Source organism: Anas acuta, chromosome 2 (genome assembly GCF_963932015.1).
Source record: "Anas acuta chromosome 2, bAnaAcu1.1, whole genome shotgun sequence".
NCBI lineage: Eukaryota > Metazoa > Chordata > Aves > Anseriformes > Anatidae > Anas > Anas acuta.
Window position 1 is genome coordinate 146,368,869 of NC_088980.1, and position 27,763 is coordinate 146,396,631.

The 27,763-nt window shown below is 45.7% G+C and overlaps 1 protein-coding gene across 3 annotated transcripts; it reads right to left on the bottom strand.

The window, feature by feature from the left end:
• Positions 1 to 4,385: 4,385 nt before the first annotated feature.
• ANXA13 (annexin A13) lies at positions 4,386 to 26,812 on the bottom strand. Of its 3 annotated transcripts, none has more exons than XM_068672606.1 (12): positions 26,670 to 26,744; positions 25,021 to 25,095; positions 15,191 to 15,272; positions 12,889 to 12,983; positions 10,927 to 11,097; positions 10,387 to 10,420; positions 10,220 to 10,299; positions 9,386 to 9,454; positions 9,075 to 9,176; positions 6,860 to 6,935; positions 5,942 to 6,054; positions 4,386 to 4,722 (listed from the first exon to the last, which is right to left on the bottom strand). In XM_068672606.1, the coding sequence occupies exons 1-12, from the start codon at positions 26,682 to 26,684 to the stop codon at positions 4,603 to 4,605; spliced, it is 1,032 nt and encodes a 343-aa protein (XP_068528707.1). In that variant the 5' UTR covers positions 26,685 to 26,744; the 3' UTR covers positions 4,386 to 4,602. The 3 variants fall into 3 exon arrangements, with proteins under 3 accessions (XP_068528707.1, XP_068528708.1, XP_068528709.1); XM_068672607.1 differs by having other exon boundaries at positions 25,054 to 25,095; positions 26,670 to 26,699; XM_068672608.1 differs by lacking the exon at positions 25,021 to 25,095 and having other exon boundaries at positions 26,670 to 26,812.
• Between the last annotated feature and the right edge of the window lie 951 nt (positions 26,813 to 27,763).

Genomic DNA, 27,763 nt, shown 5'->3' on the forward strand with positions numbered 1-27,763 from the left:
GCTCTCAGTGTGTGTGTGCTGCTCCCTGCCCCGTCCCCACACAGGTCCCTGCCAATTTGGGGCCGAGACTCCCAAGCAATGAAGCTCCCACTGCCTGCTCTCTCCTTTCCTTCCCAGAGCTTACGGTTTCAGACACATCTCCAACCAAATGGAGATGCTTAGCTAGGATTTCCTTTGTAAATAAACTAGAAATCATTATTTTCATGGCATATTTTACAACACTGTGCCCCGTATAGCCCCTATTGCTGCAGCATACCTCAGGATTTAATGCTTTTTCCCTCATGACTGCTGGTAAGGGAAGGCAGAGCTGTTTCTTCTGTGGGGCAGTGTAACTTGTCAGAGAAAGTCTGCTCCTGAGTGAGTCCTTGAGGCAGGTTCCCTAGGTTAGCATGCTAGTCATCGGGCCAGCCTCACGAAGGCTTAAGTGGTCTTTTTTTTTAGGATGATGGGATATTGTGCTAACCATGCAGTGGGATATTGCATGGATAATGGTGACTGGACTGAACACTGTGTGCAGATGGAAAGTGGGTTTGTTGGCAGGTTATGTCACCCAGTGGCACTGTGGGACTTGACGCTGCGGGTCCCCCATGCTCCCGAGGAAGGCTGGAGCCATTGGGGCTGTTAAAAACAGCGACCCTCTGCAGCTTCCAGCTTATGAAATCCTTCAGTTGCTAGTTTCTTGAACACAGAAATGTCTACAAAGGAACAAGCACCCTGCTGCAATGCTGTATACTCACGCTGTTTTCTCCTGAAGTGTTTAGGATTGCTCAGTTTTGGGATTAGGGTGGTTGAATCTTTGATCTGACCCAGAGTAGCTCTTCTTATGTTCTAGTGTAATGGGATGATGAAACGCCTATTATCGCGCACTAAGCAGCAGAGTGGAAAAAAGCTGTAATCTAATCAGCCAGCAGACAGGTGCACGGAGAGGATTGGTGATGTCAGACAACTTCTAAAACTCATACGCTGATCCTATTACAATTCAGGTGAAAATGAACAAATACGGATAAGGAGAAAGGCAGAGAGTCCACCGAGCTTATTCAGCTGTACGTGCACCCCCTTGGTAACTACCAGATGCAAAGAACTGGGATAGTTCTCTGCCCTGTGCCCAAAATTTGCACTCTAAATAGGCAGGGCAAGAGAAGAAAATATTCCTTATTATGGTCTTTATAAAACAGGGAGATGTAACAAAACCCAGGATTATCATTCCTCATCATAAAAAGAGAAAATTACAGGGATCACAATTAATCAGATGCCATGAGCATGGGGAGATGCCCCAGGCAGTGGCTGCAGCCGGCTGTGGTTCCAGGCTGGGAGAGCAGCCAGCACTGCCTGGGATGCTGCCTGCAGTGGCATGGAGCTTGGTCAGTGGGTACCTGACACCATTTTGTATCTTACAAGCTGGAGGGGACAGAAATATGTGAGTGGATAGGAAGGCTAATGATATAGGGAATTATTAGATTTATGTATTGCATATTTATTATGTATAAACATGTATAGTTAATATCTATAGTGAAACAAAGAGCAAAGGTATGTCTATACTAGCAAATTAGTATCAAGAGATATCAAAATATCAAAGTGTCAAGATATCAAGAGGGACCCTTTAGTCAACACTTACATCTGTATCTTAACCAGCTGATAGCACCAGGAGACCTAACTCCACACATGATGTCTGGGCCAGACCTGTGAAGGAAATGTTTCCTCATGGCCAGCACTGGAGTTTGGACTCATCCTGATACTCCCCATTGAAGCATCCTCCCTGAGCCGTGTCCATGTTTGGCCTGAGCTGAGTGTGGATTCACTATTTGACTTACTGAATTGGGAAAACAGACCTTTGGTCCTGTCCTCCAGCTCCCTGGTTAACATCTTAGGTTCCCTGAAGGCAACAAAACTCCCCATGCCAGCAAATAGCAGAGAAGATGTTGAAAAGTAAACAGAATCCAAATTGGATACTGGGAATTAGTGGAGAATCATATGTGACAATGAGATGAAGTCCTTTGTGTTACTTCAGGCAACAGAAACGCAGTGGCTATTCCATGTGGCACTGCCAGGTGTGGTCTCCTGCTCACAAACACCCTAATTCTTTTATATTTGTTGGAAGAAGTGGGTTGGAGAGACCCTGAAAGCTCACCTAGCAGGGCTACCCTCCAAGTTTGATAAGGTCACTCAGGGGTTCCTGTTGAATTTTGGAAGTTTTGGAAGATGGAGAATTCACAACTGCTCTGGGCACCCTCTTTGGGCACCCGGTCTTCATTCTCTTTTGTAAGCCCAGATACCTTTGTGATCCTTCCCTCTCGTTTCTCTCTAACTGGTGCATCACTCATTTTCTGTTTGGCTGCTCAGTAGACATGATTTCAGCAGGTGCCCTACCCCCACCGCTGTCAGTCACGTTGGTGTGATACCTGGTCCTGATCTAAGGCTTAGTTTAAAACCTGATCAAATCTGGATTCAGTTCTGATCTTGTGGGCTGGGTAATGGGCTCTATCTGTAGATACTGGTCTTGGGATTTCAACTTGGATTTTGAACCCGTGACCTAAACTTTTGTCAGAGAAGCATGGGAACGAGTTTTACAGCTTTGGAGACTCAGAGCAACTTCACAAGTGTCACAGCCATCACTGCATGTATTGTGTACAGATAGACAGATAGCTGAACGCAGTGTGTAATTCAGTGATGACTTTGCCCCGGTATGTGTGGGTGTGAAGATGCGTGGGCTCCCGGCTTGGTTTCAGGCCAATCTCTAATTAAAGAGTGAGAGATTAAGATGAAAGCAATTGTGCTCTTCCTTCTTTAGTCAGAATGACCTACTAGCATTAATTAAAACAATCTGCAGGCAAAAATAAATTTGGCTGCCAAAATTACGCGCTTCACATTAAATAAGTACATAGCTTGGTTTAAAGGGTGCTGAACTTCTAGAGGTTTCACAGAAACCAATCATACAGCTTTGGGCACTCTTGCTCGAATATTTCAAAACAAATCCTTTGCCTAAACCAGCTCCTTCATGTGCATTTCAGACAACCACGTCTTTTTGTTCCAACGACATCATTTGAGAATGGGTACCTGCCAGCTTATCTTGGACAGAGCACACAGTGTGACCTGGAAAGGATAAAATATCACCGGGAACACTGGACACCTAAGTAGATTATTCATGTATCCTTTCTATAGTCTCTGATTACAATAGCCCCATAGCAACAGCGAGAAGGAGACACGCAGATCCTGCCCCGCTTCACTCTTTCTGGGTCTGAAAATTAAAGACTTTGATAAAAGTCAAATCCAGTTCAGGGTTGGTGTCTGCCTCTGATATTTTTAGGTTACTGAAATGTTGTCGAAGGAGGATCAGGCCTCTAAAATGCTGGGACATCCTATTATACCTGTGTGATACACAAATCCTACAAGCTCCCCATTTTTCCCATTGTCCACTTATTTTGTCCTATCTTTACCAACTATAAGTAGATGTCCAGATGCTACCACTGTGACATTGATACAAGCAGGGAGAAACAGGTCCCATTCTTCAAAAACACTATTTTCAGTGGAAATGAGATGTCAAAGTACCTGTGAGAATTTAGGTCTGAAAGATCTTTCCCCTCATGGTGTACTGCACGCAGAAGAGGGAGGGGGCCAAACACGAAGAAGTGCTCACAAGTCCAGCTCCTTGACCCAGATTCTCTTCTCTCTGTTCTTATTTGTCAGGCCCTCTCATGTTACCGTGTATCTACATCTTCTGTCATATGATTATAGGATTTTAGGGTAATTCAGGGTGAAAGGGACCTCAGGTGGTTTCTCATCTGACCCTCTGCTCAAAGCAGGGTCAACCATGAGATCAGACCACGTTTTTCAGGGTTTTACCCAGTTTGGTCTTGGAAACCTCCAAGGACAGAGACTGTGCAACTGTCCTGAGGTCCATGTCTAGCTCTGTAGGAACAGCATTTTCCCGATGGACACATCCACCTCACGAAGTCCCGTCTCTTCCCCAGCCATTCTCCTGTGCCGTATCTCAGGAGGTGGTACTAACATGGACTGCAATTCCTTATCTCCTTCATGGGATAATGTAGGAGGTGACGATGCTGAGGCAGGAGCTCACAGACAGGGAACTAGCTCCAACCTTCCCTTTTGATAGCGGGATTTTTCTCAGGCTTGACTTAAATCATTAATTCACAGCCCACAGGTTGTTTGAAGAGCTGTAATAATGGGTTGAAAAGAAATTTCTATCCATTTTCTCTTGGCAGGACTGTCATGGCATGACACGACACTCTTCAAATTGGGGGAAAAAGGCAGGGAAAGATCAGGGACAATCTTTGGAACTAAATAAAGGCAATAAGTCTACCCAGAAGAAATCATGACAGAAAATAAAGATTCCTCCACATATGCAGACACAAAGAGGCCAATTTAGATTTAGTTTTTTAACGTGTCTTTATTGCTTAAGGACATTTGGCGAGATAGCCATAACATAAACCTCACGTCCAGCTTTACTTGGCAACATGTTTCCCAGCTGGAAAGAAAATAAATTGGATTTTTTTTCTTTGTGCTAATGCCACATATTTTGGATGCTATTTTGGAAACTAATCAAGAGGTGGCTGCTCAGCATGCTTCTTCATTCTTGATGGCTTTTTAGTGCAAAATAGCCAGCAGCAACTTTCTGAAATCCCCAGAGGTATCAGAACGGACAGCTTCAGTTAATGACTTCTTGTACATTTGCTGGAACTTCCCCTTTATTTCTGGCAGGTCGGTCTGAGGAGACACCAAGAATTTCTTTAGATGAGTGGACGTGCTTTGTGCAATGTGCCCTGTTTCTACGAGGAACCCTGGGGTCTGACCCAAAGTCCACTGATGCCAGTGGGAGGAGAAGAGGAGAAAGCAGGAGGTCCAAAAACCTTGGACCCAGCTTAACAGTGGGACTTGAGGTAAGCCAATGTCAGATGGTGTGTGGTGAGGGGTACGGGCCTGAGTGGAGAGCCATGCCGGGGTGCCTGGGGGCATCTTTGCCTGGTGCTCAGCAGTGTTGTGTGGGCACAGCATTGGTGCTAGATCACTGCATGCTCCTGAGGCCACTCTGCAGTGGCAAGAAGGAGTATCACTTCCAGGAGTATGTTTAAAAGACAGTTTTGTTCCACCCACCCACCATGGTAATTTTCTGGTTACTGCGTGGGGAGAATGAAATGCCTTGTCTTGAGCTTTCCTGGGAAAAGGTACCCATGGCACAGCCCTGATCTTTATCACTGGTTTTGAGACATTCTCATAGTTAAACCACATCTTAACAAGAGACTACACTGGCGACTAATTTCGCACACTATTGATCATTGAAATGTAGGCTCTCCTCGTCCATGTGAACAACTTCTCTGTGTCAAGACTGGAACAGCTCTGAGGTTATACAATCTCAACAGCTTACATGGAAGGAAGAGTTAAAGGCTGTGTTTATGATCTCAAATGCCTTGTGCAGTTTTGTGCTTTTTAAGATTACAATTATCTCCTTTGGCTCTTAATTTTTCTTCCCTCCTTCCCATCTGTTTTTTCCCAGCTGGAATCGGAGAGAATTGGTGACACATGTTTATTAGAAACTGTCAATTTGGGAACTGCTGCTTTATCATTACTTAACTAGGCATTTACTGTTATACATCTTACTGGGGCCAGACCTCCCCATGGACCAATTTTATTTAGGTACAGTTGACTCCACTTGAAATTTCCTGTATGCTTTCTTTTTTCTTTGTTTGTTTGTTTTGTTTTTGTTTTGTTTTGTTTTGTTTTGTTGTGTTTTGGTTTTGTTTCCCAAAACAGAATGAGATGCAATACCAAAATTAGAGTTGCCTAGGTACAAAAGCAGAGTGTGACCTCTGGTGTCATTGGTCTGGAAGGGGCTGGCTGAGCACACGATCTACCAGTGCTCAGTGTACCTCTGTATTTCTCCCAGAGCTGATGGTATTACAGTATTGCAGGTCTCAGGGTGTCCTACCTCAGACCTGGTCACAAGGACACGAATTAAGGTCTCTTCATCACTCCCAGCTCCCTTCATTGACTTGTGCAGAAGTGTAGCAAAGTAACCCGGGCAGTCTTTGGCGCAGCTGACTGGAAAACAGTAAGAAACCTCATTACACCTGCACATTTACACTTTGAAATACATCTTCAATGAGAAGGAAATAAATAAGAAAGAAAGAAAACTCTTTAGGATTTATGATCACACAGAGCTGGTTAGGCTCTTGTTCTGTAACTGGCCCCTGACAGTATGTAAGGAGGTTTGGGGCTTGAATGGGGGAATACATTTCTCCACAGGGAAAGCATGTTACACAGTGTAATGATCAGCACTGAATGTGCTGCCATTCCACAGTGAAAATGAAATGGATGAGAACAAGCATTTGCCTATCTGGAGATTTCCTTTCTCATCTCTTCTCAGGATACTTGCTCACTCCGCAGCTCAGAGGGGGAAGATTTGGGAGAGCCCAGATCCACACGGATAAAATCAATACCAGTAAGTTTACCAGAGGCAGGGTAGAGGTGTAAATACAGGTGACAGTCACCCCCAGTGCCAAATGGCTGTACGGGACCCTGTATGTTTTGGTGGTAGCCTGGTAGCACCCTGCTGATGGTGCCCAGGCATCAGCTGGAAGTTAGCAGCAGACACAGCCTCAGGGGAAGCTTGAAGCTGGTCACCCTGTTTTAAAGGGCAAATAATGTAGCCTCGTGAAGAGGAGATGTGTCTGATACGTTTTATTTCTAAAACTAAGGGCTCCAAATCATTACCGAAATCTGGTTCTTCTTTTCCTAGAAGAGGAGTCAGCTTCAGTTGAAGGCTATCTCAATAGCTGTCACCTATGTACGGAACCCCAGGAATGAGGGCAAGAACTAAAAATGAAAGCTCTCAACACTTTTTTACCAAGAGTGAGGTAAGCCTTCTCCAGATCTCCAGATGTTTCACTTTTAATGGATTCTTCTATGTCTTTCCCACACACCTAGAGGGACAACAAAGAGTAGCCATCAGAGCTGCTGTCTGTACAAGTCATCCCACTGCCATAAAACCAGCATCAGCTTTAGGACACAATGGCAAAAGGACAGTTCAGATCCTTTTGAGACTTTCCAGGGGAGCAATTCAAGGGTAAGTGAAGATCCTTTCTGGTGTAAGTGCTCACAGATCCGCTGGCACCAAGAAAAGAGGGACTACGAGGCCTGGTGAGGCACAGCAGTTAGATAACCTAAATCAAGCAAGTTGTGTGCATACCCAAGGGCTTCTAGGACAAACAAGTTGCGGCTTCTTCTTGAGCAACCCCAAGCAAAAGAGAAACTCTCTGAGCTCCCTCTAACCCCTTTATCAAGCTCTGGCTGGCTTCCACACATAGAAGATAAATTTTGGAACTTAACCAGCTCTATGAAGTTTTGTTACTTATTGTCTTTGGCTTCTCAGGGAAAGCTTACAGGCACTGCAGTTGTTCCCTAGTTATTGTATTATTCTGTAGGAAAGGGGAAAAACAGACTACTACTTTAAAACAGAGTTCATCCTGTCCTTTGTGAATGTTGCGAACCTCAAAGCCTTTTACTTTGCTCTGTTTTGCTATCAGGATGGCCCTGCATGGCTCAAAACTTGGGTGGATTTTGTTCATGCCCAGGAGACCACAGGTACAAAGCAGCAACGGGTGCCTTGAGAGGTTCTGCAAGTGTCAGCCTGGTGTAGAGCCAGCCCTACTTATCTTAACCAAATGTGGAGAAGGACTCAAGTTCGTGTGGCTCTAATCTTGGCCCCCTTCTCCTTCAGATGCAGCCAGGCAGGATGTGGTGGCTTGGTTTGGGCAACCTGATCTGCTCGGCTTTATGAATCCAAAAGCCAAGGTAGCTTGGAACCCCCCGGGGTTTGCAGGACTACGAAGAACTACCAGTCAGTGACTGTTGTTCTCCTGCCAGCAGCAAACCAAAAGTTGGATTAAGCTGCAAACATTTTTCCAGCTAAGGGTTCCTTATTGTGCTGACACTGAAATATGGCTGCGATTGAAGGTTTTTACATCTCCCGTGCGCAGGGTTATGGTTTCCTGATGAACTCAGTCATCCTACGAAGCTCAGGGCTAAGAGACAGAGACTGGAGGTGTGGCCCTCTCCTGAGAATAAATGTCACTGCTGAGCTTCCACCCTTCTGCCAGGAGAAGGATCTCCCCTTGCTTGGACTTTCATGGGTAATTTCCAGGTGAAAGGCATCGGTGGAGGTCAGCTCCAGGTCCAGTCATGAGTAAAATGTCCCTGGTGGGTGACACCAGACGTAGCAGCTGGATGGGATCCTGCCAGCCTAGTTTGCCTTTTGCTCGGAGATAGAGGAGAGCACAGCAAAGTCCTTGCAGCAGCTGTCTGCTCAGGGAGGGCAGGGAGGAAGAGGCTGGAGGTGTGCCCCTGCTCTGGCAGAAGGGCTGAGGAGGAGTGCAAGAGGTTGGAAGAGGCACCCCCAGGCACATCAAGGTCTCAGGAGTAAGCCAGGGACTGACCTGGCACACATGCACCCATCCATGTGCCTTCCCTACTGCCCCCAAAAGGTCAGGCCACTAAAAATAAATGGGACAGCCACCACAAGGCCACCACCACTGTGTCAACTGTGCCCTGTGGTCTTCAGCAGAGGCACCACGATGTGGTGTGGTGGCAATCAATGGGCTGGTGGGGTACGTGGGTTTGGAAGGGAAAGGTTAAACAGTCAATAGGAGTGTGTGAAGCAGGGTGGCCACGATGAGAGACCCTGCCAGGCTCTGCTTTGGAGGAGAAGAAAAGATCAGAAAGGCAAAGTTCTGCTTCAGGGCAGGAGTTTAGGAACATCTCTCTTTGCTGGTCCTGCTGCAGGAGTGGGGACACCCACAGCCATGCAGTTGTGGAAAGGAAAGGACATCACAGTCTTTATTTGGCTGGGTGTTGTGTGGGTTATAAAAGGGAGTGGGTTCTTCAATGGCAGAAGACACAGCTTTTATCCCTGATTTCTTTCAGGACCCAGTCATATAGAAATATTTTTGGAGATTCGTTTAAAAAAGGCAAATAAAGGATCACCTGCCCTACATGTTGTCATAGGGTCTGCAAACTACACGTGAGGCCCTGTGCAGCCCACATCACAGGAGGGAATAACTCACCTTTTCATAGGCTTGAAAGGTTGCTCTCAGCTGACTGTAGCTTCTCTTTGCTAAGACCACATTGAAAGCCAGCTCCTCTGTTCCCCAGCGGCCTTCTCCTGCCTTAAAGATTGTGTGTCATTTTTTTAAGCACTTGTTTATTCACAGCAGAGACAAAAAGTCAGCTTGAGCCCTTGATTCACCACACTCCAGGCCGTGCACCCCCTGCTTCAGCTCTGTACACTGCCCTTGCCTCCGTGCTCCGTGCATTTTGTTGCCTCCCAGGCAGCACATTGCTGAGCAGCACAGCACAAGGGGGCTTTTTCACTTACTTTATACAGATCTGTGGCATCTTGCTCAGCGAGCTCTGTGTTGACCTGTTGGCTCTCGTCTCGGGTTGCCTACGGAAGAGGATATTACAGTAGGAAAAAAGACCAAGTGCTGATTACAGTCATAATGGGAAGGAAAGTGGCAATTTCGAAGCCCTCACGTTTATTCTGGTTATAGTTTTGCTGCCATCTGCTGACAGCAGCCTAGTAATGGGCCACTGTGGTGGCGCAGGATCCAACAGTCCAAGTTTACCCCAGACTTCAGAGGTGAAGCCTGAATATTCATCGAGGCAGGGTTTATCTCACAGTTTTATTTGCTCTGTGCTGAGGCCCTGAGGCCATTGCACATCTGATGCCTCAGGAGCAGGACGGGGACCTCAAGCATTAGGCCATGATCTGGGGATGCTCCTGGGTGGCCTCATGGCCCAGAAAGAACTGGGCAGGTTGGAGCTAACGTGGGCTTTGCTGTTCAGCCTTGAGTCAAAAACAAATTCTATGGATAACGTGTTTGTCTCTCCTGAAAATATACCAGTGCTTTCCAGACTGGTGTATTTAGTGAATATTTCATTTCTGCTGTCTTCAAAGAAATAAGAATTTAAAAACTCACTTGTGATTTTATATAAACCTTGCTGTTATATTAAAAAGTTGCAAACGTAAAGGCTCTTATCCTGAAGAATGCTTTTGAGAATGCCTTTTGCTTATTATAATAACCGTTATATTCATTATTATATTACTTATTACAGTCACCTTATTCTAAATAGCAGCTGATCCTTATTATGATAGAAAAAATGAAATTTCTCCCCCAGCAGGTGCATAGTAGCAAGTTCCCAGCCTTACCTCCAGCACAGTGACCAACACCTTCCTCAGGGAGCCACTTGTGTCACTTTTCACATCAGACTCTAGATCCCGATCAAAGACTGTGGAGGAAAAGAAATCAAATCTGAGAGGGTTCACTCAATAATGAAGGCTCTAAATGAAGGTATTTGAACGGGAACACTACTCACGCTGCTTGTACGCCTCCTTTATGTTTATGATTTCCTAGGGAAATAAGAAACATAAATCAATAGGCAAACAAACAGACAAAGCAGCAGGTCAGTACCATGCCCTTGGTGCTTCAGACACTGCAGGTGTGGAGCTGGGAGAGGGCACAAAGAGCACAACTCGCCCTCACCACCACCTTGACAGCATTTGGACCAGTGCCTGGCTGGTTTTGTCTGCATTCAGGGATGAGCTAAAGGGATTTTTGAAGAGGACTGTGCTCTTGTAAGTGGTGGGAGCCACAGCCAGAGCCGTGCAGAAGGCTCTGACAGCTGCCTAAAGATAGGCTCCTGGGGACTTCTGCATCCCCAGTGCTGCCCTGCGCCTCCACAAGAGATGTGTGGAGGATGTGTAGGGCTGAGGAAAGAAACTGAATTGCACAGCTCTTACTCTTGTCAGAGTTCTGGCCTTGGTGTGACAACCTTCAGGCTGCAGCGGACACAGGCCCGCTCTTCGCCCTGCTACCTAAGGCACACCTCATGTAAAATCCACCCGGGTGTCCCAACCTTGTTGCTTCGTGTGCAGAGAATCTCAATCAGCAGTGACTCGTCTGTCCCAGCACCCTTCATCGCCTTCCGAAGCTCCCGGGCCTCGTACTCGCAGGGAAGGTCCAGCAGAGCCAGCACGGCCTTCTCAAAATTGCCACTCAGGTCTCCCTTCAGCACCTCTGCCATATCCTGCGAGGGTGGGTGGTAGGGTTAGTGCGAAAGCTGAGGGGGGATTAGAAGATTTATTTGGTTGGTTCAGGGAATTTCATGATTTCAAAGCTTTTTTCTGTACCAGAAGGTGACAAAAACATGAAAAATCCATGAAATACATAGTGTTTTTTTTCTTCTTCTTCTTCTTCTTTTTTTTTTCATATTAAATTCTCTAGAATTTTTATAGTTTCATATTGAAATAAAGTTTTCTCCCATCTTTAAATATCAGCCACTCATTTCAGTTTGAACTCTTACTTGCTTAAATAGATGTAAGCTAGTGTTTTTAAAAGCTTAACAAGAGAGATTTCTCTGAAACACGATGCAGAAACCATCTTTGAAAGAGGTGCACCAGAAGGGATCAAGCTTTTTCAAGTTCTCTTCCACTTTTGGTTAGAATTGACTTACTGGGAAAAGCAAATAAAAATCTATTAAGTGCTTTGCTTTCAAGCCATCAAAATTTTTTTCCACCCAAAAGCAAACAAAGAAAAAAGAAACCCCATAAAAAGAAAGAAAAAAAAAAAACAACAACAACACAAAACCACCCCTCTTTCTGATAGTATCTACTTAATTCAAAAATTAAGGTGACCCTGGAGAAGACTTGGCTACTGTGTACGTGTTGGCCAAGCACTCACGCTGAGAATGTCTATCAATGATTTATTTTAAGCCCTATCTGTGGCTGACGTTTCCTGCAGTACAGGAAGCATTTGACAACTTCGGAACAACAATAAAGAAGGCCAGCTTGAAATCTTTTGTTCCTAGGCATGCTCTTACACAATCACAGATGAAGACACGATCTCCAGAGGCTGGCAGCAGTGCTGGAGCCAGTCCCAGGAGCAGGTGAGGGCAGTGGTACCTACGGCTCTGCTGCTGCTCTCCCAAATATGCAGGCTGCCCAGGCAGGTGGGAAGGTTTATTATGTGCTTGTTTCACTGGGCTGTCCCCTGGAATTTGCCCATTTCTACTGCCTATTTTTATTAATCCTCATTATAGAGCTAACTCAGCCGGATGTATGCACCCAAACCCATGCTTGCTGTCTGGTTTACATATGAAAGGCTTTCTGTTTCTGCACTGCCTGTCTTATTATCATTGATTAATGACTAAAGTACGAGCAGACCTTAAGAAAATACCAATTTAATAATAAGCTCTGCAAGATTCAGCTATTCAGCTGTTCACCTAAATAATGCACTGGAAGGTTTTATTTTTCTTACATACGAAATGACCAAGGCAGCCCATGCGTCCTCCTCCAGAAACCAAGCGCTCCATGAGATTTCTCTGTTCTGCACTGTGCAGTCAATCTCAGCATGAGCATGAATCAATACTAAATCCACTCAACACAACAAAAATATAATGATGTAAGACCAAGTGCTTCATCTGAATATGCACCTGGTCTGAGCGGGATTTGGAACTGAAGTTAGCTGCATTTGTGGCTGAGCCTTTTTAAGCCTTGGCTTCAGGTTTCATTTTTTGAGATGCACTGAAGATGAACACAAGCTGAAATATTTTAAATTTTGGTAATGAGTTATTTTCTAGCTGTCCCAGCTTTGACTAAATTGCTCTGATCTGGTTAAGGCTGATTTCAAAAAGACTCTGAGGCCTAATGTTATTAAGATAATCAGTATTTTGGGAGATAATAGAAAATGCTGGATCAGAAACTAATGAGTGACCTCCTTAAATCTGCTGGACCCTTGATATTTGAAAAGCAGAGCAATGTAGGCTACATTTCCCACAGGCAGGCTGTCTGAAACAAAGACGCTATTAATTTAGAAATACCTTGCCATACAGAGCATTGTACTTCTGTTTTATTTGTTGTCTCTGCTCCGCTGTTCGGCTTGACAAGACTTCGATAATTTTCTTTTCATCAGTTCCTGAAAAAGAAAGTTGGGCATAGGCTGCATTTAATCGGGAATCCAACGCAGAGGAAAGAAAACAGGACTGAGTGCTCTTGGCTCTAAAGAGAAACAAATCGATGTGCATACATCTACTGGTGTTAGCTCTAGGGTTTGTAAAAGTACATGAGATTCTTTTGACAAAACATGCATCTGCAGTTGGCTATAATGTTCAAAACATAAAATACAAGTTCGTTGCCTTGTGCTGCTGCTTATATGTTATAGGGAAGCTGAGTCTTCTGTTTCAGATCAGTCAACGCCCTAAAACCAGGGCACTGTCTGCACATAGGCCGATATCCGAGTTTTTGCTGGCAGTGTCTGTTTGAGCAGTCCCTGCCCCTGTTTCTACCCCTTCCTGTGGTGCTTTACAGATGTGGCAATGGCCTGGGGAGAAGTGCTAGGGGTAGGTGAGGATGTGTTCAAATCAGCTTCATTAACCCACTGCCTGAACGATGTCTCTACAAAAGATGGTGTCAGAAAGAGGAGTGGGAATCAGCCTTCATGGTCTGAACCTCTCTGCTGATGCTGTTTTGTTTGGCAAAAATAAGTGGGAGAATGCAGCCACTGGGAAGTGCAGGTGATGGGCACCACAGGGGCTGCATCTCCGGGAAGCCTGTGGGGGAACCGACCGCAGACACCCTGCCATGAGAAACTCCTGGGGCAGCTTCGAGCTGAAACCTATGCAAGGATGGAAGCAGCTTACTAAAGGCAATGACCTTGTTCTTGTGCTTTTCTTGCCCTAAGCCAATATAAACAGATGTTTGCACTGAACAAAGCTGCTGGGAGGCATCAGTCGATGTTTGTGGCTAATGGGACAGGACCAAGGTGATGTTGTTTGGATGCAGGAGTGACACAATAGAGGAGTTGCATTAACATGTGTCCTGGTGCACTTCTATCTCAGGGCCAACGACTTGCCTCAGGCATTATTTCTTCAAGGCAGGTATTGAAATGGAAAATGTGTATCTGGAGGGGCCTCTGATCCTGCACGGGATGGGCACAGCCAAAATGTCCAGAGAGTATGAAGGCCTCAAATGGCAGATGAAACACATCAAGCCGTATCCCAGCTCTGCTGATGTACTCATGTCATGCTGGTGAATATTGCCCCGAAATCTTCCATCTGCTGCTTCCAGCTACTGGACTTTGTGTTGTGTTATGCCTTATTTCAGGCTCTTGGGAGCCAGGGCCTGCAAGGGTTTCTGAGGAGCTACCAGTACAAGCGACAAAAATACAAATGATGTTGGCATTCAATAGCAGCTGATGCATTTTCCTCCCTGCATGCCATCACTGGGTACATTCAGACAAGTTTAGGGCACCTTGTCCAGTTCTTCCTGCTTGGAACCAGGACAGAAGGCATGGTCCAAGTTTAGAAGGAGCAACACCTCTATCTGACAATGTGGGGCTAAACTTTTAGGGGGAGTCCTCGGGGGAACTGTCTTGAGTATGTTGATAGGACACTGTTCCTAAAATTCAGGCACTAGCTAATCCCGAGTGTCAATGCTATACCAGGAAGAAAGGCTTAAATACATGTTTACTATGCAAACGCCTGGTGTGGATTAATGACTTAATGCTCTCACATGCTGCTCAGCTGTTCTGCCTCTGCTGGACGTCGGCACCTCCGTGGATCTGAGGACCCACGAGCACTGGGCATTCCTGTTCACACCAGCGCTTAAATTCAGCCAGCTTACTTTAAGACTCCCTTAGGAGATGGTGGTAGCCAGTACTTTTGGTTCAATCACTGACACAGGTTGAGGAGCATCCTTCCCATATTCCTTTCAGCTGCTGGAGCTGCAGTGGGCTCTGATGAGCATCTGGAGGTGGTCATGTTTTTAACCAGTCCCTGAAGACCCGGGAGAGGACATATACCCCTGCCCTTAATCTGGCCTGACTGGCTTGACCCCATGACTGTCATATCAGCCTTGACAGCTTCATGGCCCTATCCTAATCCTAATGTTTACCCTAATCCTCTGCAGCCGTGCAGTTAACACACCAGATCTTACCAGGCTTTGAGGAACAAGCTGTCTTCCCTTCCCATTTATCTTAATCCTATTAAACTCCATGGGTGTGCATGTGCTTTGAGTCAGTAAGTGACAGAAAGGATAAAGATTAACCGAAAAAGGTTTAAACACTTGTTTTTGTGTGTGTGTATGCTGTTTATAATCTTGAATAGGAACCAAGAGTTTTCTTACCGGCTCCTTTGCAGGCACTGTGTATTTTCTTGGCATCTCGCTCTGCATCAAAGCCGTGATGGTGGTGGCGTTTTTCAGTTGACTGGGAAAACAGAGAGACAAGAGATACACGAAAAATGGTTTTGCAGAAATTCAGGCCAGCTTCTCACCTGATCTTTAGTCACATCACCTAAACTGTAAATATCACACTGGGTTTTTTGGAAATGCTGTATCTGTCACGAGGCCCCGAGGACTGGAGCAAAACCAGCTGTCCCCATGTGGCACGTGATGCCGATCCCGTGTAACTTTGCTCTGCCAGTTCTGGCTTGTTCAAATAATTTGAATGTAATGACTGTAGAGTGGACAACTTTGTGCCAGATCAAATATGATTTGCCTGCACCACTTTAACAGCAGGCCAATATAAACGACTTATCTGGTGCGGGCAGAACCGTGCCCTTCCTCTGCAGGACGTTTGGGAGGGCTGAGAGCTGCCAGTCCCAATCAGCTGAATACAAACTGGTCCTGTAAGCCTTTCCTTCATCGATGCGCTCAGGCAAATGAGATAACTGGAGATATATAACAGCAGAAAGATGGCACCCTTTTTTTCTGTGCGTGTCAGTATTGTACATATGGTTACCTTGAGCTAGATCTATCGGGGATAATAACTCAAAGTCCACAGCCACAGCAGCAGTTTACAGCCTGACATATCAATGTAAACAGAAAACCACGCTAATTCCTACTGATCTGATAAGCTGTGAATCAGAGGGGCTGCAGTGCTGGCACATCCTCTACCCGGCTGTTTCTCAGACAAGGGCAGAGGTATCTGCGAGCAGGAGGTCAGTGACATTTCCATCCCCCGTAGTGTCATGAATCAGATCATTTAAATGTCTGGGAGCTAAAACAACACTGAAAAATAGCTCCTAGGTCCTTAAATCAATCTGAACTATTTGCACACTGTCTGCCCTGGGGGTTTATGCTTTGGCATTTCCATTCAAATAGCAGCAGGGGGATCTGGCAGCTTGCTTTACACCAACTCTCTGCTGCTGATGATGAAGGGTAGGCACCCAAAGGCATGGCACTGTGCTCTCCCTTAGGGCTACTTGAGGGTTATGCCACCCCAGGGCATGGCACAGGGCTCCTCAGCCCTTCCAAAAATGCCACCAAACAGCAGAAGAGCCTCCGTGGCCGAGCTGCCTCCTTGTCCTAGGGGAGAGCACGGGCCAGAGGTGATTCCTGAAAAACACCGCAGCCAGCATCGCTCTGCTGGGTTTTATCTCAAGGATCAACCCCCAGTCCCTGTGCTCCTTTACCTGTGTAATAGACTAAAGACCATGTTGTTGTGGTACAACAACAGCAAAGTGAAAAGTTCTCTGGGTCTTGTGGCACCTTCCTAACACCTTCGTGTCCTCTTCATTGTCACAAGCATCTCTAGTAAACCTGTGTCCTGCTGTATGCTCTGAGCACACCCATACTCCTTTAAACCTTTCGAGCAAGGTAGAAATAGATGCATGTAAATCATATTTTTCTAGGGAGGGATTTTATTTCATAGATTTCCAATCTCTCAAGGACTTTTCCAAGAAAATGAAAGGGAAAAGCACAAAGTTAGAAAACAGATGGAGGGATCCCTGCCTGTCCAAAATGAATGGCCTGAATTGCTTCCCTGTTTTTCTAGTGTGACGGGGTGGTTGTGCTTCTTTGATGGAGTCATGTACAAGAGAGGTTTTGTACAATATGCTTGGAAATTCAGCTCTAGTTTCTTTCTCCTTTTCTGACGGATACGTTACACCCTCATTTTCCTTCCCCCCTTGGTAACAGGCAGGTTTACCAGAATAAAATTCACCTTTGTTCCCTGCAACCCCAGAACAAACAACAGTGGCTAGCCAGCCTCAGGGATGAGCTTGGGGGACCAGAACAACGGCATCCTACATCCCAACAGGAAACCATGCTGGAAATACAGCCCTGGGATAAAAATACCACACACGCAATGGGCCTCTTTGCTCTTTGAGTCCTCCTCACCCTGTGGTGGGTTCAATGAGCATCACACGCAGCGTCCAGGGGGATGCTCTGCTGTCCATTCAACCAAGCATGCTCTGCAGAGACCTTTCCCTTCTCCCCAACACTACGTTTATCATGCCAAGTGTTTTCGGCTCTTCAGTCCACACCTTGATATATGCTCGTTGGGATTGTCAATTACCACCGTGTGAGGTAGTGCACTAATTATTTCTTCCATCTATGTTGTGCACATTGTGGCAATCCCAACAGGCACTGAAAGCTGGAGAGATAACATCCCTGTTCTTATATTCTGGAGCACAAAATACAGAGAAAGTTGCTAGCTTTGACCACTCTGCTGTATCCAAGTGCTATTTGAATTGATAGCCCCCAGGTTCACTCCAGTCAGGAGTCCCAAGCTGTTGCTCCAGATTTACTTCCTCCAGACCCAGGACAGAAGATGTGCTGGGGACAAGTGAGAGGACGGCAGCTGTGTCAATTCGCTCCACCTTTCCAGCCATCTCTCAAGGACTGAAACACCTACACTGAGGCCCAAAGGGTTTCCAAAGCATTACAAAGCTGTTTTGTGCTTTGCTCTGCCTCACCCACCAGCAGCACTGGGCTGTGGGCATTGCTCCTGTCGCACCGGTGCTGCTGCCACCATGGCTCCCACTGCCCCAGCCCCATCAGAGAGGCACCTGGTCCTGCTAATGCCATCCCAGCACCTTGGGAGTGTGGTTTGCTATCCTGTACCTCGATGGTTGTTGGGCTAAACTCAGATTTTAGTGGATCCCTAACCTCTCCATGCCACTTGTCATCGGGTTGGGTCTGCGTGTAGCACGGGTGCTCCAGGTAGGAGAATGGTAGCAACTGCTACTGAAATAACACCGTGGATTTATGAGGATTCATAAAGACATAAAGAAAACTAGTTCTTCTCAAGGGAAGAGAAGGAAGGCTGGCTTCTCAATGACGGTCAGGATATGCTTGTTCTAAAGCAGCACAGGAATCCTTTGAGTCAGCTGTGCTGAAGCCTCCATCTTCAAATAAATCCCTGTAAAACATTAACTGACGAGTCTGGGGGATGCCGTTCATACAGTGCCGTGAGTAACACCAGCATCAAAGCTGTGTAGATAAAAACTCTGATACGCGGGGTAGGGAACTGTCAAGGGCAACTCCTGAGTCACCTGGAAAGCTCTGCTCAAAATCCACTCTCTGACGGTCCCAGCCTTGATCTTGCCCATGGACATGGCCCACTGACTTTTTTATTTTTTTGATTTGTCAGCATGTGGAGGATCTCTCGTGGTGCACAAATAAACAGGTTAGCAAAAAGGTCAGCGAAAGCAAGAAAGAGGGGAAAAATAAGATCTCTGGTGGATTCAAGGCACCAGCTGTTAGAATTGGAGAGAAGTAGCAATACACTGTGAAGATGTCAGAAGACAAAAGCTGAGAGCTTCCTTATCCATGCTGCTAGCCTGTCAGAAGACAAAAGCAGCAGGAACACCGCGGTGAGCGTGCCAGGTAGCTTCCTGTATTGCAAAACAGAGACAAAGTACTCCACCTGAAAATAGCTGATAATACAGCTCAGCAACCGCAGGTATTTTTCCACCCCCATCCCCTGAAGCAGATGCATGACCATGCTCGAGAACGGAGGTTTTGGTCGAGGTGCAGAGTTAATGGGTGTGGGCAGAGCTCTGATAGGGGCCAGGCTGACCCAGGGATGTCGGGTCTTCCTTTTTGCCACGTCCATTTCTGTGATTTATTCGGTGGATGTCTTATTTCAAGCTTATATTTGGTTGCTGCAAGCCATTTTTCTTTGGAAAATGGAAATAAAAATGTAAAGTGGCAGCCCGCAGCAAGGGCAGGCTGACCCAGCCATGCTCTTTACAGCACTGAGTGTTGTCTGCAATAAAATTTAGGGCAGTCTTCAGCTGCCTGGTGCCATTAGAGCTGCCCCTGGGCCAGCTGCCCGCTGCCTGTGGGAAGTGCATGGTCTCCTGTGTCACCTGCATCTCCCAGCCTGGTGCGGAGATCTCGTGAGTCTGAGGGCATCTGCAGCGGTTCCTGGAGATGGGCACAGAATCAAGCCCCAGTTATTCTACCCCTCCTGTTATTCTTCACATACATTTAATCATGAACACAAAAATGTGTTGGAGAAAACCAAGGTTTGAATAAGAACGACAGAAACCAGGTACACATGCGACAACCTGAGCTTGCCTCCCAGCAGCCTGCTTTCCACCAGATTCACGTCTCCTGCCTTCGGTCTGGTTTCAGTGCCTGTCCTGACACAGGACATGCATCAGGCTTTGGCTTATGGAGCTTCTCATGTAGTTTCTCTCTCTTTTTTTTTTTTTTTTTTTTTTTTTAATTTCACAGCACCTAATAGTTTGCCAGTAAATTCAGCTAAAACTTTTCCTGTGGGTACACATATTTTTAGCCAGGTGTCCTAGTTTTGGCTGGAATACAGCTGATTGTTTTCCTAGCACCCTATATGGTGCTGCATTTTGGATTTGCGACCAAAGCAGTGCTGACAACACCCCGATGCATTAGCTGTTACAGGGCAGTGCTCACCCAGAGCCAAGGACTCCCCAGCTCCTCGTGCTGCCCTGCCAGCGAGGGGCTGGGGGTGCCCCAGGAGCTGGAGGGGACACAGCCAGGACAGCTGGCCCCAAATGCCCCAAGGGACATCCCACACCACGGGGTGTCATGCTCAGCAGTAAAACTGGGGGGAATTGACCTGGGGTTGCCATTGCTGGACATCAGCCAGCCGGTGGTAGTAGCCAAAACAATTGGAAACCCACCACAAATCATGAACTGGAACCTGCTGGGATTTCTCAGTTCTCCCCGTGCACCATCACTGAGGCACCAGCTCCAAGACCTTCAGGGAGCCTCATCTCCAGCCAACATCTCCAGTTCCCCTCCAGCTCAGCGCTGGGAGAGCTGTCAGGACTGCTTTGGGGAGAGCTGCTCTTGCTGTAGGCAGTGGGTAAGTTAGCTGACATCTCAAGGTTCCCTTCCAACCCCCTGCTCCATGAATTTCTGTTTCCCTCTTTTGTATGGAGAGGAAAATGCGTCATCTCTGTCTGCCAAGGAGTGCCCCAAAGCATCTAGCCACCTTGTTAGCACGACGGCAGGGCTGGGGTGTTTATCTCATCAGTTAAATCATACCCAATATTTTACGACCACGGAAGACAGCTTTTGGCAAATCACCACCTACGTGATCAATTTTTTATCAACGCGCACATACTTAAGATTAATTATTTATCCTTGCAGAAGCCTTTAACGGGCTGTAACGCAACTGGAATCCGAGGTTAACTAGACTGACATACTGGACAGGAAAAAAAAAAGATACTTTGTCTTAGAACTTGTGGTTCTAGCCCTCCACTACATCACGCATTACAGGATAACCACCTGTGAGCAGAACCAGCCCTTATCTGAAGGGACAGTCCTAGCGGCCCAGTTCTCATTGCTCATTTCCAAGCACTTCCTTGTGTTAAGAATAAAACACGAGAAATAAACGTGGGAGAAGGCTGCTGGCTTTGGGTCCCAATTTACTTCGAAAAGCAGACTGAAAACACGCTGCTATGTTTATGTTTCATCACTGGGATGCTTTAGTAGAACAGGCATTTGCAGTCACAAATATTTTTTCACCTCACTGTCAGGTTACCTTAGGCCCCTTGGGACTGCCTCAATTTTTGGATCAGAGCAGGAGGTATGAGCTAACAGGAACAGCCACAGCCTCCCACCACCGTACGAGGTATATTCCTCTTCGGTATTAATGTTGCCTTATTTTAAGCCCATCCACTCCTACTAGCAAATATATCCTCCTGCTTTTGTCGGCCAAAAACGCAGTTGGGACTGGAGTGAACATCAGCAGAGGGAGGAGGAAAAGCCTGGCAGATATTCCTGGGGGACGAAAGGCTGAGTCGCTCAGAGAGCTCCAGACCATCAGTCAGAAGGGGCAGAGACCCCATTTCATTTCAGTGCACAGGCTGAAAGACAAACTTCCACATACTAGAAAAGCTCAGTATAGAGGAGAAACAAAAAACCAACAAAGATCAGTGACTAGAAGTCAAGGTCATGCCTCATCTAACTGGGAAGGCTGTTCACAGGTGAGGATATTTAGTCATTACTGGGCAGTGGGTTCCCCACTTCTCATTGTTCTTCTATCAGCATAAGATGTTCTTCTGCAAGCTCCTCTTCAGTAAAATTCAAAGAGTTGGGCTCCACGATTCAGGTAGGAATTTTTGTGAACTGTGCAGGTTTTAACACCGAGGTCAGGGTAGATGGTAGGCAATATTTGAAAACAAACAGAGGCCAGCAGCTGCGGCATGCTGGCAATAGGGCAGTATCAACAAGCACCAGGGTTTGTGCTGCGGTAATAAAAAGGTGGGGTTGATAAACATCTGTAATCAGAGGGAAGGCTCGGTCCTGTTGTTCAAGGACTGCTGCTCTTGCTCCTCGCTTCGTATGTTTCTGCGCTGTAGGGCTTCTCAGAGAGATGGGTTCTTGGGGAATGTGAGGAGATCAAGCACAGGGAGGGACAAGCTTACACCAACTAGACGTATGTCAACAGGGAAGCCCTACCTTAAGGACTTCATGTGTCCTTTTGACCGCGAGCTTTCTTCCTCTGCTGTTTTGCAAAGCATACCCAGCATTTTTGTTTGGTTGAGCAATTTCTTGGCCAACCACAACGTTGGCAGCTGGAAAATTGCCAGCTGCCTCCTTGGCTGCGCAGAGAACTGCACCAGCCTACCTGCATGCCATCTGCCAGGCAGGCTGCCGCTCTCCAAAATCCCCACGGCTGGTTTAGGCTTCACAGCTGCTGGCAGCAGCACACGCCTAGGCTAGCTTCGTGCTGCTAGTTCACTGCTATTAGCTAGAAAACAGTTTCTATATGAAGTGTGAACTGGGCAATGCCATGCAAGGCATGTAGACTGGACTTCCTTACCTAAAAGACTTGCAGTGACTCAGTGAATCCTTCCAAATCACCTTATTTCCTACATCTGAGACTAAAAATACAGAGATAACAAGATCATACTAGAATTAGTTGCATGTTTTTTTTCCTGTTATAAACAAGTGGCATCAGTGCCACTGATTGTTCTGACGGCTATTTAAACTGCAAAGTTAAAGCAAGCTCTCTCCTGCAATGTCTCTCCTGTTTCTACGCAGCTGTTAATACATCATCTCAAAAGGGCCTCTGGATAATTTTTAACAGCTTAATATCTTCATACTCCTTGCCATGAGAGATGAGTCCATAATTAAGAGAAAAAAAATGTTTTGGTGGTTATCTCTCATGGCAGAATTTTGCATTGTCAGGTTTCAATGTGTCCAAAGCCTTTTGGGTCTGGTGGAGATCCTTAAAGCAGATTACTTTTGAAATCAGAGTTAGTTATTAGGGTACTTTTTCAGCTGAGGTCCCAAATCTTTGACTTACATACTCATACAGAGTATGAGCTCAAGTGTTCTTATGTCTTATTAAAACTTTTCCACTCTTCTCATTACCTCAGCTGAGACTTGTGATGAGTTCTGGTAAATTGATAGAACTGAAGTTAATTCTTCTGTATGCCAGCAAAAAGGCTATCATCACTTAGGTATATCAATGCTGGGCTGAAAGACATGGCCACGGTCTTTGGGAATGTCACACCAACTCATCTGTACTTTCTAAATCTGAATTATTTAAAAGGAGAAGAACTGGAGAGAAACAGCATCCCATCGGGGAAGACCAAAGACTGCATGCCTCTTCCCTTGGTCCCTAATGCTTCACTTTTCAAAAAACATTTCCCTGCAACATGCATTATGGAAACCTACCTATATATTTATAGGTACATACATGGGGTGTTAGTATTCAGGCATTGCGTGTTCAGTGTCTGACAAACCACCTGTACTGGCCGAACTTGGAGGTTTCTGTGTCTAACTCCCTTGACCTCACAGGGTGGAGGAAGTCTCAGGATGCTCCCAGGTCAGCTGAATCACCCAGGGCAGCAGCAGCCGGCCCATTACTTCAGTCAGTCCTCACAGCTAAGAATACAGGCAGAGTAATTTCTCTGGATAGTAATGACAGGCCTTGGTAGGACATACAAAAAAGGGGAATACCAAAAAAAGTGTTAAGAGTCCAGCTATTTGAAATCTTTTTTAACAAAACTAATCACCCTTTGATACCTCAGAGAGGTTGGTTTTGTTTGAATGCTTTTCCATAAATAAATCATTAATTTTTCGTGGCTTTATGCTTGTTAACACCTACATCAGCTGCACTCACAGCGCAGCATCAGACCTAAAAGGAACAGCAAATGTCCTGGGTAGATGGGGACCGTGGAAATGAAAAGAATCAGCCGTGGTTCTTCCCCAGTGCTGTGTGGTTGAACAAGAAGGTATTTCTGTCTTCTGCTGACTGTGGGCTTATGGCCAGGGTCTGAACAAGAATCTATTGTCACTGAATCCTGGTCTGCAGGGGAAGTAACAAATAGCTACTGTTGGGCTTTGTGATGAGATGATCAAATCATGCTGCAGTAACACTTGTACTAATGAGACATTTCTATCCCTCTAAGCCACACAAAAGCCCTTGTGATATTTGTGAGCTTGTCCTCAAGAGGATCCATCAGGCAGATCTGATCTTCAGGTTATACTTACTTTTTTATCTTCCAGTTCTCAAACCAATTGACCTACAGGAACCTGCTGCGTCCTTCTTATTTTACAGAGTCCTGCCTGGCAAAAGGTTTGGGCTGTTTTACAATGAGAGGGTGAAACTCAAGGGACTCCCAAAGAATCTCAAAAAAAAAAGGTAGATTAACAACAAAGCACTCGTCCATCCTCAATTCAAGTCACAAACATCATATAAAACAACAGAATAATGCATATAGGATCTTGGATTCTTCAGAGACAGAAGGTTAAAAATCAGTTAATCAATTTCACAGAAGACAAAATCCATCAAAGTTTTCATGCCATTGTATCATGAAAACCATTGCTGCTATTCCCAAAGTGTCCCCAAAGCACCTTGCTTACAACAGAGCCACTACCCAGATTTTCAGGTGCATTGATTCTACTTGTGGTGATTTTGAAGAAGAGCAGAGGTGCAGGTAAGCGTGAAGATGCAAGGCTACAAATGGAGAAAATAATTAGAGACATTAAATCTCTAGGGATGAGCAGTCAAGAACTTTGGCTGGTTGTAGGAAGATGGACCAGACCCAAGTCAGACAGCGAAAAATGGGTGCAAATGTGCAGGTTTGGAGCTCTAATGTTGCGTCAGGTGCAGCTCTTAAACAAGAGCTCAGATTCAAACAGAAAGCTACTCCTTAGACTGGTTGGAAATTTTTTGTTGAAAGCATATTTTTCAGTAAAATTTGTAACTTTTGTTCAAATGAACATGCTTAGGAACATATTCATTCTGATGAAAGCTTCATTTTCAATATGAGAAATTCTGATGTAGCTAAAAATTCCCATTTTAACTTCCAAGTGATGTCACCTTTCTTTTTCCTACAAACATTGTTCCTTTGAACAATGCTTAGTGGTCAGTGAAAATTTCATTTAATAACACTTTTTTAAGTTTTAAAGCTAAATCCATCTCACCAGAACAATATATCTCAAATATCTCAGTTGACACGGATGATTCATTTTCTGTTTCTCCCAGTAAAATTTGGGCCAGTTCAAGAAATTTCATTTCTGAAACTTCAAAGCAGACAATATTTTGGAATGATGCAGAATTCAACAGATTGAAACAACCCAGTGTTATCCAGCTTTACTAGTGCCAATCTACGAAAGAGAAGTCACCTTTGTGCACTGCAGTGCCTCCCAAAGCCACCATAAATCACTGCAATGTGCTATAACACCACAGTGCCCCTTTCAGTCTTCAGAAAAAGAGTGCTTACTGGCTTGTCTGCTGACAAATTGGTAGTCCCTACCGTTGGTTTCCGTACATCGTCTGGGAGGTTGTAAGACTTGCTCTGGAGGTTTAAAAAACACAATGCATAAGACACTCGTAAACCTGTGGTTGCGAAATACGAGATTAGGAAAAAGAACAAACTAGAGCTGAACACCTCTGTTAAGAACTGAGCATTTTCAGGCTGTTCCAGAAGTGGTTCTCTGATGCAAGTTCAGGCACTTGTCCAAGACTGCCTGTCATTTTTGTGGGGACAAACACAGAATGAAGATAAGGGAGCTACAATTCAGAAATATTCAGAAATGTGTGAATACAATTCACAAATAGTTGTGCCCACAGCAGAACTTCAGCATACTGCATGTCCATCCAGGCCACCTAGTCCAGCATGGAGCTGATCATACAACTGCTAAGCCCGCCTGAGAGGCAGTGCTGTGGTCTCTCACCACAGATAGACCTCGACTGGCTAAGTTAAATCTAAATTAAATACAATTGTTCTACACTGCTTTCAATGCCAGCATCTAATGCTAGGCTTTCCATGGTCAGGACCCTCAGCAGATGCCTGCTGACAGCCCTGTGGTACATATGGTGAGGAGATGGGAGCATCTACCCTTTCACAGAGAGACAGCAAGCTCCTTGGCTTAGCAGCTGGAGCTTTGCACAAAAGCTTTGGGCTCTCTTGCTTGGTCTGGCAGAGAAAAAGTCCCGAAGAGCTGGTCCAAAAGCAGCAGATTCTCTGCATCTCTCAGGGCCTTGCTGAAACTGAATTGAAGAAAAGGTGGCGTAATAAAACAATGCAAATTCTAGAGAAACGATAGTGACATTAACCCCTATCAGCAAACAGGCTGGCTTCTATTGATACATACTGCTGATAGCTGGCAATCAAGAAGATTGACGCACAGCTGAATAAATATTGTCATGCATCCACGAATTCTAAAAGTGAAGGTAAAAACCCCCAACTTCATCAGTGAAAGCTACCTCATTTTCAGAAGTGCTGACCATTCACAGCTACCACCCAAACTTGTGACAGTCAGGCTGTTTTGATGTCAAATAACTTTACACACACTTAGGTATTTACTATTAAGCACTGAAACGTTGGCCAGAATTGTTCCAGTCAAAACTTACATGGTAATTCAATGTAGCAAATTCTGACACTTGAATTTTGACCAGACCCATCTTCAAACACCACACTCTGAGATTAATCCTATCCCTCCTATTCAGTGAGGAACTTGGCTGAATTTTGCAAGTGTTGGCCTCTGGAACAGGAAGCTTTTCACAGATCTTTAGGGAATTATTTTTGTTCCAACACAAATTTGCTAATCTAACTAAAATTAGTTGTCCCGTGACAACTGATGCATCATTTCTTTTTCTCAAAATTAAAGTGCTCCCCTTTTTAACTATGCCACTAATGTTAAAACACGCAGGACCCGTGTGCTACAGTAATAGTTTTATAATTCACGTAATCCAATGAACTGGATGTTACCAGCTGTATACACACAAATTGCCCACCCACACTTAAAATAGACTTTGAGTTTAAAACTTCATTTGCAGCTATATTCATGTCATTGGAAGAGAAAACAGACAAAAATAAACCCACAAAATTGTTGCCTTCTTGACAATGCAAATTAAAGAGCTACTTACATGCGAGCTGCCCATTTTTGCTTAGCCTGGGTGTGGAAGCCTGAATTCTTCTGCTCTTCAATAAACCAAGCATTCAGATGGAACTGTCAACTCGTACGAGAGCTGCTAGGTCCTACCCAGCCCGGGGTTAATCAGTAACCTCTGACATATTCCAATTTCAGTCATTTCAAGGTGGGGTGTATTCCATCATTACATGGTGCCTTTATCATACCTGCAATTTAATAGCACATCCTGTTGGGTCATGAAGATGGCTTTTTTTTTTTTTCTTTTTTCCAGGGAAAATCAGGATTTCGTAATGTAAGCGTATGTATACCCTTTTACCTCATTCTCATTACAATGATTTTAAACGTGTAACTACGATAGTGTCTAACGTGCACTTTCAAACATTTTAGAAGGCAGGATGCCTGCCTTGAAGAGTTTGCAGTGGTTGTTATAGGACTCGGTGGAATTTGAGATGTCATTGAGGATCCTCAGCTCCCATAAAATATTTCAAACAGCATCTCGCTGCTTGTATGGGGTTTATGTGGCAAGGCTTTGGTACTGGGGAGATGGAGCTGCAGGGGTGGCCTCTGTAAGAAGAGACCAGAGGTTGTCCCTGCACTGCACAGAGCCAGTTCCAGCTGGCTTTGAAATGATGGCCAGAGCTGGGCCAGTCCATGATGCTGCTGGCATCTCTGTGACACATATTTAAGAAAGGGTAAAAAAACACTGCATAGCAGCTGTGTGAGAGAGAAAAATGAGAGACCCAGCCCTGCAGTCCCCCAGGTGAGTGCAGCAGGAGGGCAGGAGGTGCTCCAGGCAGGCAGCAGCAGTTCCCCTGCAGCCTGTGGAGAGGCCCCTGGTGGAGCAGGCTGTCCCCCTGCAGCCCATGGGTCCCACATGGAGCAGATCTCCACGCTGCAGCCCCCCCATGGGTGGAGGAGCCCCCGGTGGAGCAGGTGGCTGTGGCCTGGAGGAGGCTGCGGCCCATGGAGAGCCCCCGCAGGAGCAGGCCCCGGGCCGGAGCTGCAGCCCGTGGAGAGGAGCCCACGCAGGAGCAGGGGGGCTGGGGGGAGCTGCCAGCACCCGTGGGGGACCCGTGCTGGAGCAGTTTG

What these genes read in the sequence shown, in the direction of transcription:
- ANXA13 (XM_068672606.1), bottom strand. An exon ending in ATTTGTCAGCAGACAAGCCA is followed by an intron (nt 15,273 to 25,020) that starts GTAAGCACTCTT and finishes CTGTTTTCCCAG; the next exon opens with TCAACTGAAAAACGCCACCA. An exon ending in GAAGGCTTACCTCACTCTTG is followed by an intron (nt 6,055 to 6,859) that starts GTAAAAAAGTGT and finishes ACTGTTTTCCAG; the next exon opens with TCAGCTGCGCCAAAGACTGC.